Here is a 15335-nt window from a genome sequence, read left to right as displayed (position 1 = left end):
GAGCAGCTGCATATCTTCCACAACCCAAAGCCAAGTTTTATGGTGGGTTTTCAAAAATACCAGAATTATACTTGTGTGATTCATGGTGAAATTACCAAAATCATCTGACAACGTGAAAGTCTTCATAGAGGGGAATGGCATCAAGGAAATCACAGATGGTGGGTACGGGCAGAGAAAGCGTTTCATCTTCAGGTGAGATGCAACACACTAGACAGGATTACAAAGCCCGTTCGGATATACGAAGCACGAAGCCTACATACATCAGGAGAAATCAGCATCACCTTGGGCCACTGTTTGCCCGGCCTCCTCCCTTAATCGCTGTATATTTTAATCAGAGACAAAAGAAATCCATTTCCTAGCTCCAAACAAAACCCGAACCCGGAAGCACTCTTTCCCTTTTGTTGATTCAGTGTTTCTCAGCTACAGTGGTAGTCTGTCTGGGGGTGTCAGGGAATGCATGCAGGTGACATCTGCTGGTCACACGGGGCAAGGACTGCATAGGTAACCAGCCTATACTTGCAGGTGCTAAAAAAAAAAAAAAATACTTGCAGGTGCTAAAAAATTCTTATAATGTGAGGACTGTCCCACCTAAAACGTCCCCATGGTATTATGAGCAGATGCCTGGTTAGGGCACTTACCCCGTATTTCTAAGCACTGCTGTTCTCTGTAAACGGTCTGCCTGCTCCTCCTCCAGGCTCTGGCAAAGCCTTTGTAGCAGTTTCCACTGCCAAGCAAAACCACCAACCAGTTGCCACCAAGTCATCGCCCACTCACGTCGACCCCATGTGTGTCAGAACAGAACCGTGCTCAATAGGGTTCTCAATGGCTGATTTTTTGGAAGCAGATCCCCAGGTCTTTCTCCTGAGGCACCCTTGGGTAGACTCGAACCTCCAACCTTTCAGTGTTAAACGTTTGCACCACCCAGGGATTCCACCAAGTAAAAGGGTAGATATAATTAACAATCGACTGTTTTTATCAAAATAGTTGCACTTATTGTCCTCTTCTTTCAAAAATTCAAATACACTTCATGTGTATTTGCTTATTTAGTATGGAAAAAAGGAAAAATTGGATTAGTTTAAAACAACCAGAGCTCAGTTAGAATTAATACCAAGTCCCTCATTTCCTGATCTCTTTAACAGTAATCAGAATGTGTATGTTTATTAACCGGCCATCAGAAATAAACTGGGAAGTTCCCCACCAGTACCTGAAATTCCCAAAGCAAAATTAAGGCCTTGCAACAAACATGCATCCACTAATACGAATTTTGTTATTCCAGCCTCGCAAATATAAGGATTATCTATGATCGTGAGAGCATGAGGCATTGGTGGTTCAGTGGCAAAATTCTCCCCCTCCATGTGTGAGATCCAGGTTCGATTCGTGGCCAGTGCACCTCAGGCACAGCCACTAGCCATGTGACAGCGGAGTTTTGTATGTTGCTATGACGCTGAATAGGTTTCAGTGGAGATCCCGCATTAAGAAGGAGTAGTAAAAAAGGCCTGGTGATCTACTTCCAAAAATCAGCCAGTGAAAACCCTGTGCGTCACAATGGTCTGATCTGTAACAAATTGTGGGGATGGTGCAGGACCAGGCAGCGTTTCATTCCGCTGTGCATGGGGTTGCCATGAGTTGGGGGCTGACTTGACAGCAGCTAACAACAAAACATGATCGTGGGAGAGGTACTATCCACCAAGCAAAACTATTTGCAAGCCATATTTATTTTTCATATTTTCATTAAAATAATCAGATATGTGAGTTTTTATATAAAGAAAGCTTCCAATCATATTAAAAAAAAAAAAAAAAAAGAAAGAAAGCTCATTTATGTGTATGTCAATAAGTATCCCACAAAACCAGAAAAGCCATGGGGTTCAGACCTCAGGAAAAAAGAGCCGCGCAAAAGGCCTCCTGCCTCCGTTGCTCACCATCAGAAAACTGCTTAGCTAAAGGAACAATGCAGAGCTGCAGGAGAGTGCCTAAAAAAAAAAAAAAAAAATCCCCTTGCCGTGATTTGATTCTGACCCATAGTGACCTTATAGGGCAGAGTAGAACCGTCCCATAGGGTTTCCAAGGCTGTAATCTTTACGGAAGCAGGCTGCCATGCCACATCTTTCTCCCATGGAGCAGCTGGTGGGTTTGAACCACCGACCTTTCAGTTAACAGCCAAGTGCTTTAACCACTGCACCACCAGGGCTCCTTGGAGAGTGCCTTCAGGCCCTAAAATTGGTTAAGTTCGAATCCTGTTGACAAGGTAAGAGCTGTCTAACTGAAGCAGCAGTCCCCTACACCCTTGCTTCTCGAAGTGTGGTCCAAGGACCAGCAGTATCATCAGGCCAGGGATCTGTTTAGGAATGCAAAACTCAGGCCCCACCCCAGAGCACTGCATGGAAATCTGCATTTTAACTAGATCCCAGGTGATTCACATGCTAAAAAAGCTTTGAGAAATCATGCCTTAAATGCCAAATACACAAATATAGATTTTCTGCTATTAAAATGACCCCAAATTTCATTGGAGACAAATTTTTAAATTTTATTATAAGCAGCACCAATTAGTACAAATACTACAATTGCTAATGGTTCACGATTTGATACAAGTCAATATAATGCCAAGATTTTATCCCTTCTCCCTTTTAAAAAATGCCCATGCCCAGACCCCCCTCCCCCGCCCCCGCGAGGCCAAGCCAATCAGCATCTCGGGGTAGGAGCCACTTGGTGTCTGTCTCTCCCAGTACTTCTAGTGTGCAGCGAGAGCCACTGTTTGGACAGGTAACATTAGAACTAAAACATATAGAAAACTTTAACAGTTGTTTATCCAAAAGAAATCATGCAAGTGTGACACAATTATTTTTGATACATTCATTTGTTTACTTAAGGATCATCCGTTAGAAATTAATTTTTGATCTACAATTAAATGTCTTTCTCATTCTGGGTATCTTTGCAGCTCTCCTTTGCAGAAAATGGTGACCAGGAGAAAGGCGAAGAGCGGAGGTTCGGGGTGCAGGACCAACCAGGAAAAGGTAGATTAGGACTTCCCCTCCTGTGGCCTCTAGGTTGAAGGAACTCAGAACATGGGGTGTGAACAGCACTGGAAGCTCACAGAGGATTAAATGAGTGATTCTATCTAACAACCCATCCCTTGGCACACAGCAATCCGGATAGAGGACTTACACGACTGAAAAATTATACTTTTGTCCATTTTGATAGCTAATCAGATCATTTCATGTTACACATTAGAAACTGACATATGCATAGGGTTGTAAATCATTTTAAAACCCTTCTCAGTAAATTAAACATACGGGGCTACACGATTGGAATAAGGTAGTGTGAGTGATACAGGCCGTCGCTACTTTCATCGAACTTACACTCCACTGAGGAAGCCAGACATTCACCAGAAAACCACAGTAAACTGAGTCATGAAGGAATTCATTGTACCTAGAAATGTCTGAAAACACCAAATAAATCTTGACTATCAGATTCAAAACGGACTTTCAAAGTGCATTTATCAGATAATGTAGTTCATATGAAATGAACTTCAGTTTTCTCTTTTTTTTAAACTTCCTTGAAAATCAAGTGAGGCAGGATGCTTGACGTTTGTGCTACTTCGTTATCTGTGTTTTCAAACTGGCAGCCTGCACAGCTTTACATCAGATTGTCAGCCGTCACTGCTCTCCTGGGTAACAGCCCTCAAGGTTGGCGTGTGCGCATCGGGAGATGGGGGAAGGAGTTGAAAGAGCAAAAGAACTTGAGTTTTCTGAAAAGCTTATCTTGTGGCTAAACTCTCAGCTTTGATATATGATTCTATGGATGTTAAACACACATACGAATTTTACAAGCAACTTTTTGGAAGGGTTTTTTTTTTTTTTCCTTTGTAAACCGAAGTATGAATACTATGTGGTAAATATATAGCACAAGCCCACATGCTATTTTCTCATCGGTGGGTTGGTGGGGAAAAGCCAATCTATGCGGGATCTGGTACATTTGTTTTTTTTTCATCTAGGCACGGGCAAGCTGCAAACACTCCGGAGGCTGATTCATTTTTAACTCTTCAAACATAAGTTGAGGCCGGAGAAATGAAAAACTAATAGTCACTGCTATTTTTACAATCTGCTGGGCATCCTTCTTTATGCACTTAAAATTAAACTTCTCTTTCTTGAGGATTGGAACAGCATCTTACCTCCACCTTTAATCAAAAACAATGAAACTGGCTCCTTTTTCTTTACTTTAAACTGCAAACATGTTACCTGCTACTAGATGATTTCATTCTCATTCAAATGCATCCAGAAACTCCAAGTAGTTGATCCACAAGGAGCTGATATCAAAGAAAATGCAGGATCAGTGACAGGTCAAATTGAGTCTGTTCTCTTAGCTAGAACTTTAAAAGAAGGCTTCAGATATATACGAAAGTAGAAAGAATACTAGAGTTCAACCTGTATATACTGATCACTCAGCTTCAACAATTATCAACCCATGGCCAGTCTTGTTTCCTCTATAACTAACCACTTCCCTAACCCCTACTCTCCCCACTGATCATTTTGAAACAAAGTCCAGACACTACTGTCTTTTGCTTGTAAATATTTCAGAAAGTATCTCTCAATGGCTGTGATGATATTAGGTTTCAAGCACAGATACAACATCTGGTAAAATGCAACCAGCTTTAATGGTAGGTTCGCATGAACACGTCACTCCTAATATTACTTCTTCACTGAGGGAGATGACCTTTCCAAATGTAGTGCAAAATCGTGCTCAGAGTAACGGCTCAAATACTCTACGTAAGTCTTAGAGAAACCCAAGTTTCATGGCATTTCGGAAAACTGTATCCAAAAATCTGGTGACATTAAGCTCTCCAAATGAGAATTTGCTAGCGAGGCTTACTTTAGAAAGAGTTTCCCTTTTATCCATGTATCATCAAGACCTCTTGACTTTAATGCAGAAGATAAGTTATAAGTGATCATCAGAAGGCCAGACCTTGTAGTCCTCTGGACCATTAATATTAAGAATTCCTACAGGAATGCTGAACAACTGTACTAAGAGCTCAGCAGGTCACTCTTTTCTGCATGGCCATACCAATTCCATGGTTCCTTCCAAGCTACACTGCACATGGTCCCTAGGACTCTCTCATTCCCACCTGCTCTAGAACCCTCTCATTCCCTCCTGCTCTTTCAACACTGAACACCCACTTCACTGTTACTGCTATGAAAATGTCATATCCCTAAGGTGTCGGAGGAGATAAAAGGTGGAGAATTACTGCATTTTCTTACCCTTTTCTGAATGCTGACTTCTTTTTGCTTAAAAGATTTTAAGAGTCTTTTGTTGCAGGCCCCTGAAAGACAGAACCCTGTAAAGCATCTTTATATGCCACTTCATTACCTGGAACCACGTCATGCACACAGTAGGTGCACAACGTATGTCGAATGAATTATTCTTGCCTCATATCTCATAGTATTGAATAGTGTCGTGCATAGGAGGCACTCAATACACAGCATTAAATAGGCAGGAAGGAGCCCTGGTCAGACAACAGATAAGCAGTTAGCTGTTAACCAAAAGATTAGCAGCTGGAACCCACCCAGAGCTGAGCTTTGTGGGAGAAATACCTTCTGATCTGCTTTGGTAAAGATTATAGCCATGAAAACCCTATGAAGAAGTGCTACTCTGTGAGTCGAAATCAATTTAACTGATAGGAAAAAACAACATGCTAGATGGAAAAAAAAAAATTAAACCACTCGTTCTTGACTGCAACATACGCCAATGAAAGGAAAATATCTCATCGCTTCCATGTAGATTTCTGTAACCTATGTTGCAAGGCAACCACTCAAAAGTCATCTATTCAGCAAAAAAAAAAAAAAAAAATTCCCTCAACAGGTAAAGATCATTTCTTATTAATATGCAAATATTGGTTTTCTGAAGTACGGCTCAGAGCACTTCTACTTTTGTTTTAACAGATAATCAAAACAGCTCTACAAAAAGTGAACTAGAGGATAATGAACATTTAACAAAAATCCCATGATTAAAAGCAATGGCAAGATGCAGGCACATGACGAAAAGCTAGACAAGCCAAGCAATGTCAGGTTTTTGTGCTTCCAGTTTGGTTAAGTAATCACCTATGAGCCTGAAAACAAATGAAGGCCAAACCCAACTCTCTTTTCCCATAAAAAAATGCACAGTCAGCCCCCCACTTCCTCTGAGAAAGAGTTCATAGCACCAGACAAGATTACTTGAATGAATCCAACCAACGGCACTGCAATTTCCAAGAAAACACAAGGGCATAAACCACCAGAAAGCATAATATTACAAATTTACCCCTTCCTCTCTCCTATCTTCCTGCAGTTCTGAGCCTTCATGCAGGCCTGGCTCGTCTTTTAAAAGGCTGGTACTTGCTAGATTGTAGACAGGCTGTGCTACTGGAAAGAACTTCACCACTATCTCCCAAACACACCACCACCACCACCCATACCTTGCCTCCTTCACCCTCACTGCGAGAGGAGTCCCAGAGGACTATGCAGCAGCAGCAACGGTGCCCCGTGCCCCACGACCAGGCTTCTCCGATCGCGCTGTGCCATTGGGCTCATCTGGCGACCTGGGACATAGCCACCCACTATCCCAACCGCTGCAGGCACCGCAAGCACCACCACCTTCCGCACTGTGTGCTCCAGAAGCCGATGCACTTCAAGCGCTGTGGCTCAGAGAAGACCTGAAGAGCAGCCAGCCCAGAAACCGAAATCCCCTGCGTGGTGAGCGGGCAAGGAAAGGGTTGAAGATTAAGCAAAGGCGCATTTTTCCCCCCTAAGTGGAAGTTAAACCAAAACCAAGCCAAATCAGTTGCCACTGACTCAATTGCTACTCATGGAGTTGCTTCTTACCTCCAAGTAAGAAATGGAAGGACGAAAAAAGTTTGCGAACACTTCTAAGAGGTGAGCGGCCAATGCCGTCTCACGGGGGAAATTCAAACTAGCCAGACAAGGGCAGCCCAGGTTTTGGCGCGCTGCTGCGCAGGAGTGCGTGTACCAAGGAGAGGCGAGCGCGCCCCGCTGTCCCCATGCGCGCAGCCCTGCGCAGCGTCGCGCTCGGCTCTCCCCAAGTGCACTCTCCCTTCCTTTTAGTCACTCTGCCGGTCTGAATACAGAGGGTCTGGGGAGCCGAGCTCGGCGGCCACACTCAGTTTCCCCAACAGTGAGGGCGGTGCGCCCCGACCGCGCTCTCAGGGGCAGGCGGGCACTCACCTGCGCTCTGAAGTAGAGGAACAGGGCGACGCTGCAGACGACCTGGCCCAACCCCAGCCCGAGTAGGGCGACGAACATGGAGCGGGAGGCAGCGGGGGGCGGGTGTGATGCGGGCGGCGGCGGCGGGACGTGCAGGGGGCCCTCGTGCGGGGCGCCAGAGCCGCCACTGCCCATCTCCTCGGAGCCGCGCAGGTACTTGGTGTAGTCTCGGCTGGCGCGGCGCATGGCGCTCTGCTCCGCTCGCTCGGCGCTCTCCTCTCTCGCGCGCTCCCTCTTTCTCGATCTGGGGGCCGCAAACTCAGGAGACCACAGCGGAGTCCGAACTGGACTAGGCGAGGCCTTGAGTGCCGGGCGCCGACTCCTAGGGCGCGCTGGCGAGCGGGCAGCGGGCCCGGCCGCCCCAGCTCTTATAAACCGCTTCGAGAGGGCTGGGGTTCGGGAGCCAATCAGCCCCGGGCCAGGCTGCCTCTTCCACTCCTAGCTCTAGCTCCCCTTCCTTCCTTTCTCCCTCCCTCCCTTTCTCACTCTCACTGAAAGGCCTCCTCCCTACCCAACCGCTCAGAGGAGGACGGTGTGGGTTGCTCCAGCAGTTCCCAACTCCTCTTGCCCATCCTCACAGGCCTTCCAAAAGTCTAAGAGATGGGCTGGGAAAGATGCAGCCCAGGGTGAAGTATAAGGGTTACGTCGTGGATATTCCTCGCGGGGCAGTTTGCATCCCTGCCTTCCTAGGATTTAGAAAGTTGAACTTGAGGATGTCTCGGCCCTCCCTATCCAACCCCTCTCGCCCCCCCCCACCTACCTCCCCCGAAAAAAATAAAACTCCGCTGGGAGTATCTTAAGGAGTCCTGAGAATTCGACTTCTATCAGGGTTCCAAATACAGGTTCTGAATTATATATTTTGGCAGACGCAGAAAATTCCATTGCCCCATTCCCAAATCCCTGTTTCTGCACTCTCAAGTGGCCTTGAATGCCTTAGGTTTTAAATGTGTCATCATAGAGCCTATTAACACCAACTCTGATTTTAAAAAGGAAATGGGGCAGAGAAAGAGGAGGACTATGCACCCCAGAAGTAGGCAAACCCTTTAACCCGTTGTCGTGGAGTCGATTCCGAGTCATAGTGACTCTACAGGACACAGTAGAACTGCCCCCATCGGGCTTCCAAGGAGCGCCTGGTGGATTTGAACTGCTAACCTTTTGGTTAGCAGCATAGCTCTTAATGACTAGCCACCAGAGTTTCCAAGGCAAACCAGGAGGGCTCATTGTGCTATCAGTCAGGAGAGAAGGAGGTCACACAAAGCTAAATGTGTACTTAAATGTCAGCTTCTTTGCTAAAGAAAACTTTCCAGAGCTTTTAAAACTTCTCTTCAGAATTGTGCCCCTTGTTGTGAAAATGGAAATATTAACATTGCTCACAAATTCTGATACATCTTCAGAGGGAAGGGGAGGAAGTGCTGGCCGATTTAAACACCTATAACACTTAGGATGTTTCCACTTTTTTATCAGGGCTTTTCTGTTTTGCATCCTGTTCCTGCATAGCACTCTAATGAGCACTTACATAGGGAATAGTTAACACAAATGGTGTATCTCAGAGTTATTAAAGCGTGCCCTGTAAATTGTACACTGAGACCTCAGCATGTGTGGACAAAAAACAACCAGGTTGAATAAAAAAAGCACACATGCAAATGAAACGCTTTGTTCAAGTTTAAAAATGCTTTTGGCTTTTAGATGTGTGTGTATATCAAGTTTGATAGTGAAAGAAAAAACATTCCCAAACTTCAACAAAGAAACTATTAACACAAATCTTCTATCCCGTGTAGTCCTTGCACACCCTTCCTACTTTCCGTCAGTTTATCATCTTCACCAAGTAGGGTTTTTTTCATCCTTTATTCAGAAAACCATTCTATATTTCATCCCGTTTATAAGTCTTTACCAAGATCAAAGATTTTTAAAATGTGTTATAGCAACTGTCTTAGCTAGTGCTCCTGCAACACAAATACCACAACTGAGTGTCTTTAAAAAAGACAAATTTATTTTCTCACATTTCAGGAAAGTGGAAGGCCAAATTCAGGGCCCCAGCTCTAGGGGAAGACCCATCTTCTCTAGGGGAAGATCCTTGGCTCTTTCACCTTCTATAACCCTGGTAGTCTTTGGTTCCTTAGCAATTCCCTTGTGCTTACTTCTGTGTCTAATCTGCTCTTTTTATAAATCTCTGGTGATTAGGTTCAGGACACACCCTACAGGTATATGGCCTCATTAACACAACAAAGAGAATCCTATTCTGAAACTGGATTACATTCACAGGTATGTTGTTGTTGTTGCTGTTAGGTGCCTTTCAGTTGGCTCCAACTCATAGAGACTCTGTGTACAACAGAATGAAACACTGCCCAGTCCTGTACCATCCTCACAAACATTGTTATTCTTGAGCCCGTTGTTGCAGCCACTGTGTCAATCCATCTCATTGAGGCTCTTCCTCTCTTTCGTTGACTCTCGACTTTACCAAGCATGACGTTTATCTTTCTTCAGGGACTGGTTCCTCCTGATAACATGTGCAAAGTACATGAGACGAAGTCTTGCTATTCTCACTTGTAAGGAGCATTCTGGCTGTACTTCTTCCAAGACAGATTCACAGGTATAGGGATTAGAATTCTAATGCATATTTTCTTTTTTTTTTGGGGGGGGTACACAATTCTATCCATAACAGCAGTTTAACCCACAATGACTTGACTGTAGGAGGTTTTATACAACAATGTTTTATACACATTTTTTTATTGCCTAAAATCTTGATCCTCAGATAACAAGAAGTTCCCTCAAGTCTTTGACTCATGTTCATGTATGCTTGAATCCAATATTTTCTTTTTTTTTTTTTTTACTGCTTGGCCGTTGTTTTCCTCCAGTACTCTAAAGATGTCGTCCCATTGTATTCTGTCTTCCATAGGCCCTATCGGAAAATCCACTGTCAGTCTACTTCTTGCTCCTTCAAAGGTAAATGTATCTTTCTAATTATTTATTCATTTATCAATATAATCTCCATACGTTCAAGGATTTTATCTGTATTATTCACCTCCATCTCTTCATTTTCGGGAATAATGCCTACTACTTAGTAGCTGCACAGTAAATGTCGGTTGAATAAAAAATGAGTAGAGTCCTCAGAGCCTCTGTTACTGTCTTGGTCCAAGCCATACTGGTTCTCACCTGAATTAACTTTGATATTCTCTTAACTGGTCCCACTGCCTCCAGTCTTGCTTTCCTCTGAACAGTTCTTTATACACTCATCAGGGTATCTTTTTAAAAGTAAAAAAGATACATCATTCTTAAAATCCTTTAATGGCTTCTAAGTGTTATTAGGATAACATCAAAACTCCTAAGATAAGAACTTCAAATGGTTCTTTACAATCTAGCTTAAAACTCCTTTTCTCTGTCAGCTTAGGGCACACCCCCCTTTAAAAATGTTGTCTGTAGGCATAGTGTACTTGCTTTCTCTACCCTCAACTGGATAACTCTCTTACTCATCCTTCCTCTCTCAGCTTGAATGTCACTTCTCCAGAAGGCCTTCTCTGCTCTCCTAACATGGGTTGTCTTCCCATAAAAAAAAAATAGTACCTTTAAATCCCTATAATAATAATTGTTGTCCACTACCAGTAATTCTGCTACATCAGAAATTTTCAAACTTTTTTGTCTCTGGACCCCTTTACACTCTTAAAAAAATTGAGAACCCCAAAGAATCTTTGTTTATGTGGATTGTTTTTATTAATATTTGCCATGTGAGAACTCCAACCACAGAAGCTTTTTGCTTGTTAACATAATACAATTTTATAAAAAAATAACCAATTTTTTTAAAACAACAAAAAAAGTAGTGAGGAGAATAGCACTGATTTACATTTTCTCAAATCTCTTTAATATCTGACCTAATAGATCCTCATATCCACTTCTGTATTGAGTTGTTTCAATATCATACATTATGTAGCCTCTAGGAAACTCTACTGGACTCTGTTCATGACAGATTGAGAATAAAAAAGAAAAACAATGTCTTAGTATTACTATGAAATAGTTTTGACTTCACAGAGCCCCTAAAAAGATCTCAGAGATACTTAGGGATTCTCAGACCACACTTTGAAGATGGCTACTCTAGATGTTATTCAATATTCATTTAAGAAAAGAGACAGTCCTATAGTCAAATTAGCTTGGGAAATGTGGTGTTAAACATAGTTAGTTTGCTTTTTTACATGCAGATGTTATCAGTGGGCTTGCTGAAAGTGAAGAGAACTTGAAGCACTTACTAACGAAGATCAAAGACTACAACCTGCAGTATGGATCACACCTCAACATAAAGAAAACAAAAATCCTCACAGCTGGATCAATAAGCAACATCATTATAAACGGTGAAAAGATTGAAGCTGTCAAAGATGTCATTTTACTTGGATCCACAATCAATGCCCATGAAAACAGCGGTCAGGAAATTAAATGGCATATTGCATTGGGCAAATCTGCTGCAAAAGACTTCCCTAAAATGTTAAAAAGCAAAGATGTAACGTTGGGGACTGAGGTGCCAAGCTATGGTATTTTCAGTGCCTTATATGCATGCAAAAGCTGGACAATGAGTAAGGAAGACTGAAGAATTGATGCCTTTGAATTACGGTGTTGGTAAAGAATACTAAATATACCATGGACTCCCAGAAGAATGAAAAAAAATCTGTCTTGGAAAAAGTACACCCAGAATGCTCCTTAGAAATGAGGATGGTGAGACTTTGTCTCACAACTTTGGACATGTTATCAGGAAGGACCAGTCCCCAGAGAAGGACATCACATCTGGTAAAGTAGAGTGTCAGTGAAAAAGAGGAAGGCCCTCAACGAGATGCATTGACACAGTGGTGCAACAGCGGGCTCAAATGTAGCAACAATTGTGAGGATGGAGCAGGACTGGACAGTGTTTCATTCTGTTGTACATAGGGTGGCTAAGTCGGAACAAACTCAACAGCACCTAACAAGAGCAACAACTTCTCAGTGGCATTTCTGTGCAAAGGTATGTTGTAAATTTCAAAAAAATGGTTTTAGTATACAGAATTTTCCAAATTTTTAAAAATCCTTTTTTTTCATCACATGTTAAGGGTTCTAGGAACAAGAATTGGTAAAAAGCAAATGAGAGAGACTTATAGGACATGAGTGGGCAGTAAACAAAAATGGCCAAAGTGTTGGTAAAATAGTTAGTGGCCAGGGAGTCATAAAAGGACTGAAAAAGGGCAGGAAGAAGAAGAACAATAGACAAGACTATGGAAAATGTTGAGGACTGGGAAATTGGACAAAAGCATTCAAATTCCATTCTAAGCATTATGCTGGCGAAAAAAAAAAAAAAATTCCATGGACTTGCAGTTCACAGCCCTTGCTGGGCCTTCCTGGAGCCCCTTAAACTCCACTGGCCCATCAAATTACTTTCAAACTCCTTAATGTGGTGAGGGGGTATTGTATTTTACACGTGGCAAGGACAGGAATTTTTGGGAGAAAAGGTTGGAATGTTATGGATTGAATTGTGTCCCCCCAAAATGTGTATTAACTTGGCTAGACCATGATTCCTAGTATTGGGTGATTGTCCACCATTTTGTGATCTGATGTGATTATCCTAAGTTTTGTAAATCCTAACCACTATGCATGCTGTTCATGAGGCAGGATTAGAGGCAGTTATGTTAATGCCGCAGGACACATTCTATAGGACTAAGTTTTGTCTTGAGTCAGTCTCTTTTAAGACATAAAAGGGAGACTTGAATAGAGAGGAGAGGGACCTCATATCACCAAAACAGAAGTGCCAGGAGTAGGTCATGTCCTTCAGACCCGGGGTCCCTGCGCTGAGAAGCTCCTAGACCAGGGGAAGATTGATAACAAGGACCTTCCCCCAAAACCGACAGAGAAAGCCTTCCCTGTGAGCTGGTGTCCTAAATTTAGAATTCTAGCCTTTTAAACTCTGAGAAAACAAACTTCTGTTTGTTAAAGCCATCCACTTATGGTATTTCTGGTATAGCAGAACTAGATAACTAAGACAGATGATTTGTTATTTTCTGTTAATGTGATAGGCTATTAGCCAACGGATTGGTGGTTCGAGTCAACTCTGAGGCACCTTGGAACAAAGGCCTGGTGATCTGCATCTGAAAATCAGCCATAAAAAGCCTTATGGAGCAGAGGCGGAGCCAAGATGGCAGGATAGACAGATGCTTCTGGCGAGCCCTCTTTACAACAAAGACCTGAAAAAACAAGTGAAACGGGTATATTTATGGCAAGCTAGGAGCCCTGAGCATCAAAGGCAAGATTAGAAAATGAACAGAGGGGCAGGGGGTGGAAGAGACAGTTTAGAAGTGGAGAGGAGTTACCAGACATGAATTGCAGGGAGCCCTCAGGCACCATTCCCAGAGCAGCGGCTGCAGACTGGTACTAGCGTTCGGCTGCAGTTTCCTCAGGGAGAAGCAGCCAGCCACACAGCCTACTCACACCTCTGGAACCAGAGAAGAACGGCTCTCTCGGCAAAAGCTAGGTATTTGTGTATATTTTACCGTGCCCCCTGCACCCACAAGCCGGCTTCAGTGGCTGAATTCCCTGGGCCTGAGATAGGCACTGTCGAGCGCCTAGAGCATTCCTTCCTGCCCTGGAGAAGGAAAAAATTTGCAACTGGGTGAAAAGATTATTTGCCAGCTCCACTAACCAGGGGAGCTCAGGACAGAAGCAGCTCCTGTCCAGGCATAAATGGTCAATGGACTTTGAGCACCCTTCCCCTCTGCATGGACCTGTGTGAGCCTATTTCAGGAGAATAGGCCTTTGTTGGCAGACTCCAGCCGATTCAGCTGTGTGGTGCAGAGGTGGGTGTTTGATGTTTGACATTGCTTTGCCTATTTAACAGGGTCCTCATCTACCCACATCAGTGGCCTAAGGACTGGTAGCTCCACTCAGGTCACCCAGCCACCCATGACAGGGGTCCAAGGATACCTGCTACCTCCCAGTCCTTACAACCAAAAACATTGGGTGCCCATGATCCATCTGCAGAACCCACCCACGAGCATGCTCTAGGGAAGAGAGACACACTTTCCTCAGAGACACTTGGGGGTCTGTTCTCAGCCCTCTGCCTTGTTCAGAGCATGACCCCATGCTGCAATCAGGTACCGGTACATATACCAATCAACCCTGCCCCTCTAAGACTGTAGGCAGAGCCTGTACCACACACGTGATGATCAGCTACCTGGACACCTAAGCTGAATTCATACAAGAAAAGTGAATGGAATCCTACACTGATATACCTGATAACAGCTCCAGCCATCTGGGGGTAGGATGTCAGAGTTCCAAAGGTGAAATAATCAAGCTAGCTCACTCAAGCAACCCATTTGGGCATATCAAAACAAAACAAAGCAAGACGCTATGACAGTAAGCAAGTATAAACTAATACAACAACTTATAGATGGCTTGGAGACAACAGTCAATATCAAGTCACATAAACAAACAGACTATGATCATTTCAACAAGTTCTCAAAACAAAGAATCCAGGGATATTCTAGAAGAAAGTGCATTCCTGGGATTACCAGATGCAGAATACAAAAGGTTAATATACAGAACCCTTCAAGACATCAGGAAGGAAATGAAGCAATACACAAAACAAGCCAAGGAACGCACAGATAAAGCAACTGAAGAAATTAGATTATTCAGGAACATAATGAAAAATTTAATAAGCTGAAAAACTCCATAGACAACAATCAGAAATTCAGAAGATTAACAATAAAATTACAGAAGTACACAACTCAATAGAAAGAGGAGCAGAATTGAGCAAGTAGAAGCCGGAATTTCTGAATTTGAAGATAAATCACTTGGCACTAATATATTTGAAGAAAAATCAGATAAAAGAATTAAAAAAAAAGAAGAAACCCTAAGAATCTTGTGGGACTCTATCGAGAGAAATAACCTACTAGTGATTGGAGTACCAGAACAGGGAGGGATAACAGAAAATACAGAGAGAATAGTTGAAGATTTGTTGGCAAAAAACTTCCCTGATATCGTGAAAGATGAGAAGATACCTATCCTGGATGCTCATCAAACTCCACATAAGGTAGATAGATGTTAAAAGAAAGTCACCAAGACATATAATCAAACTTGCCA

General features: G+C 43.1%; 1 protein-coding gene across 1 annotated transcript in view; it reads right to left on the bottom strand.

Moving 5' to 3' along the window:
- The window catches only part of TNFSF11 (TNF superfamily member 11), a 39492-nt gene extending 31949 nt beyond the window's left edge, over window positions 1-7543 (bottom strand). Inside the window, exon 1 of the mRNA XM_003412603.4 lies at window positions 7212-7543. Coding sequence (XP_003412651.2) covers window positions 7212-7436 — 225 coding nt within the window. The 5' untranslated portion in view covers window positions 7437-7543. The remainder of the gene's footprint in view (window positions 1-7211) is intronic.
- Between the last annotated feature and the right edge of the window lie 7792 nt (window positions 7544-15335).

Source organism: Loxodonta africana, chromosome 17 (assembly GCF_030014295.1).
Source record: "Loxodonta africana isolate mLoxAfr1 chromosome 17, mLoxAfr1.hap2, whole genome shotgun sequence".
Classification (NCBI taxonomy): Eukaryota; Metazoa; Chordata; class Mammalia; order Proboscidea; family Elephantidae; genus Loxodonta; species Loxodonta africana.
This window is presented reverse-complemented; position numbering and strand designations above follow the sequence as displayed.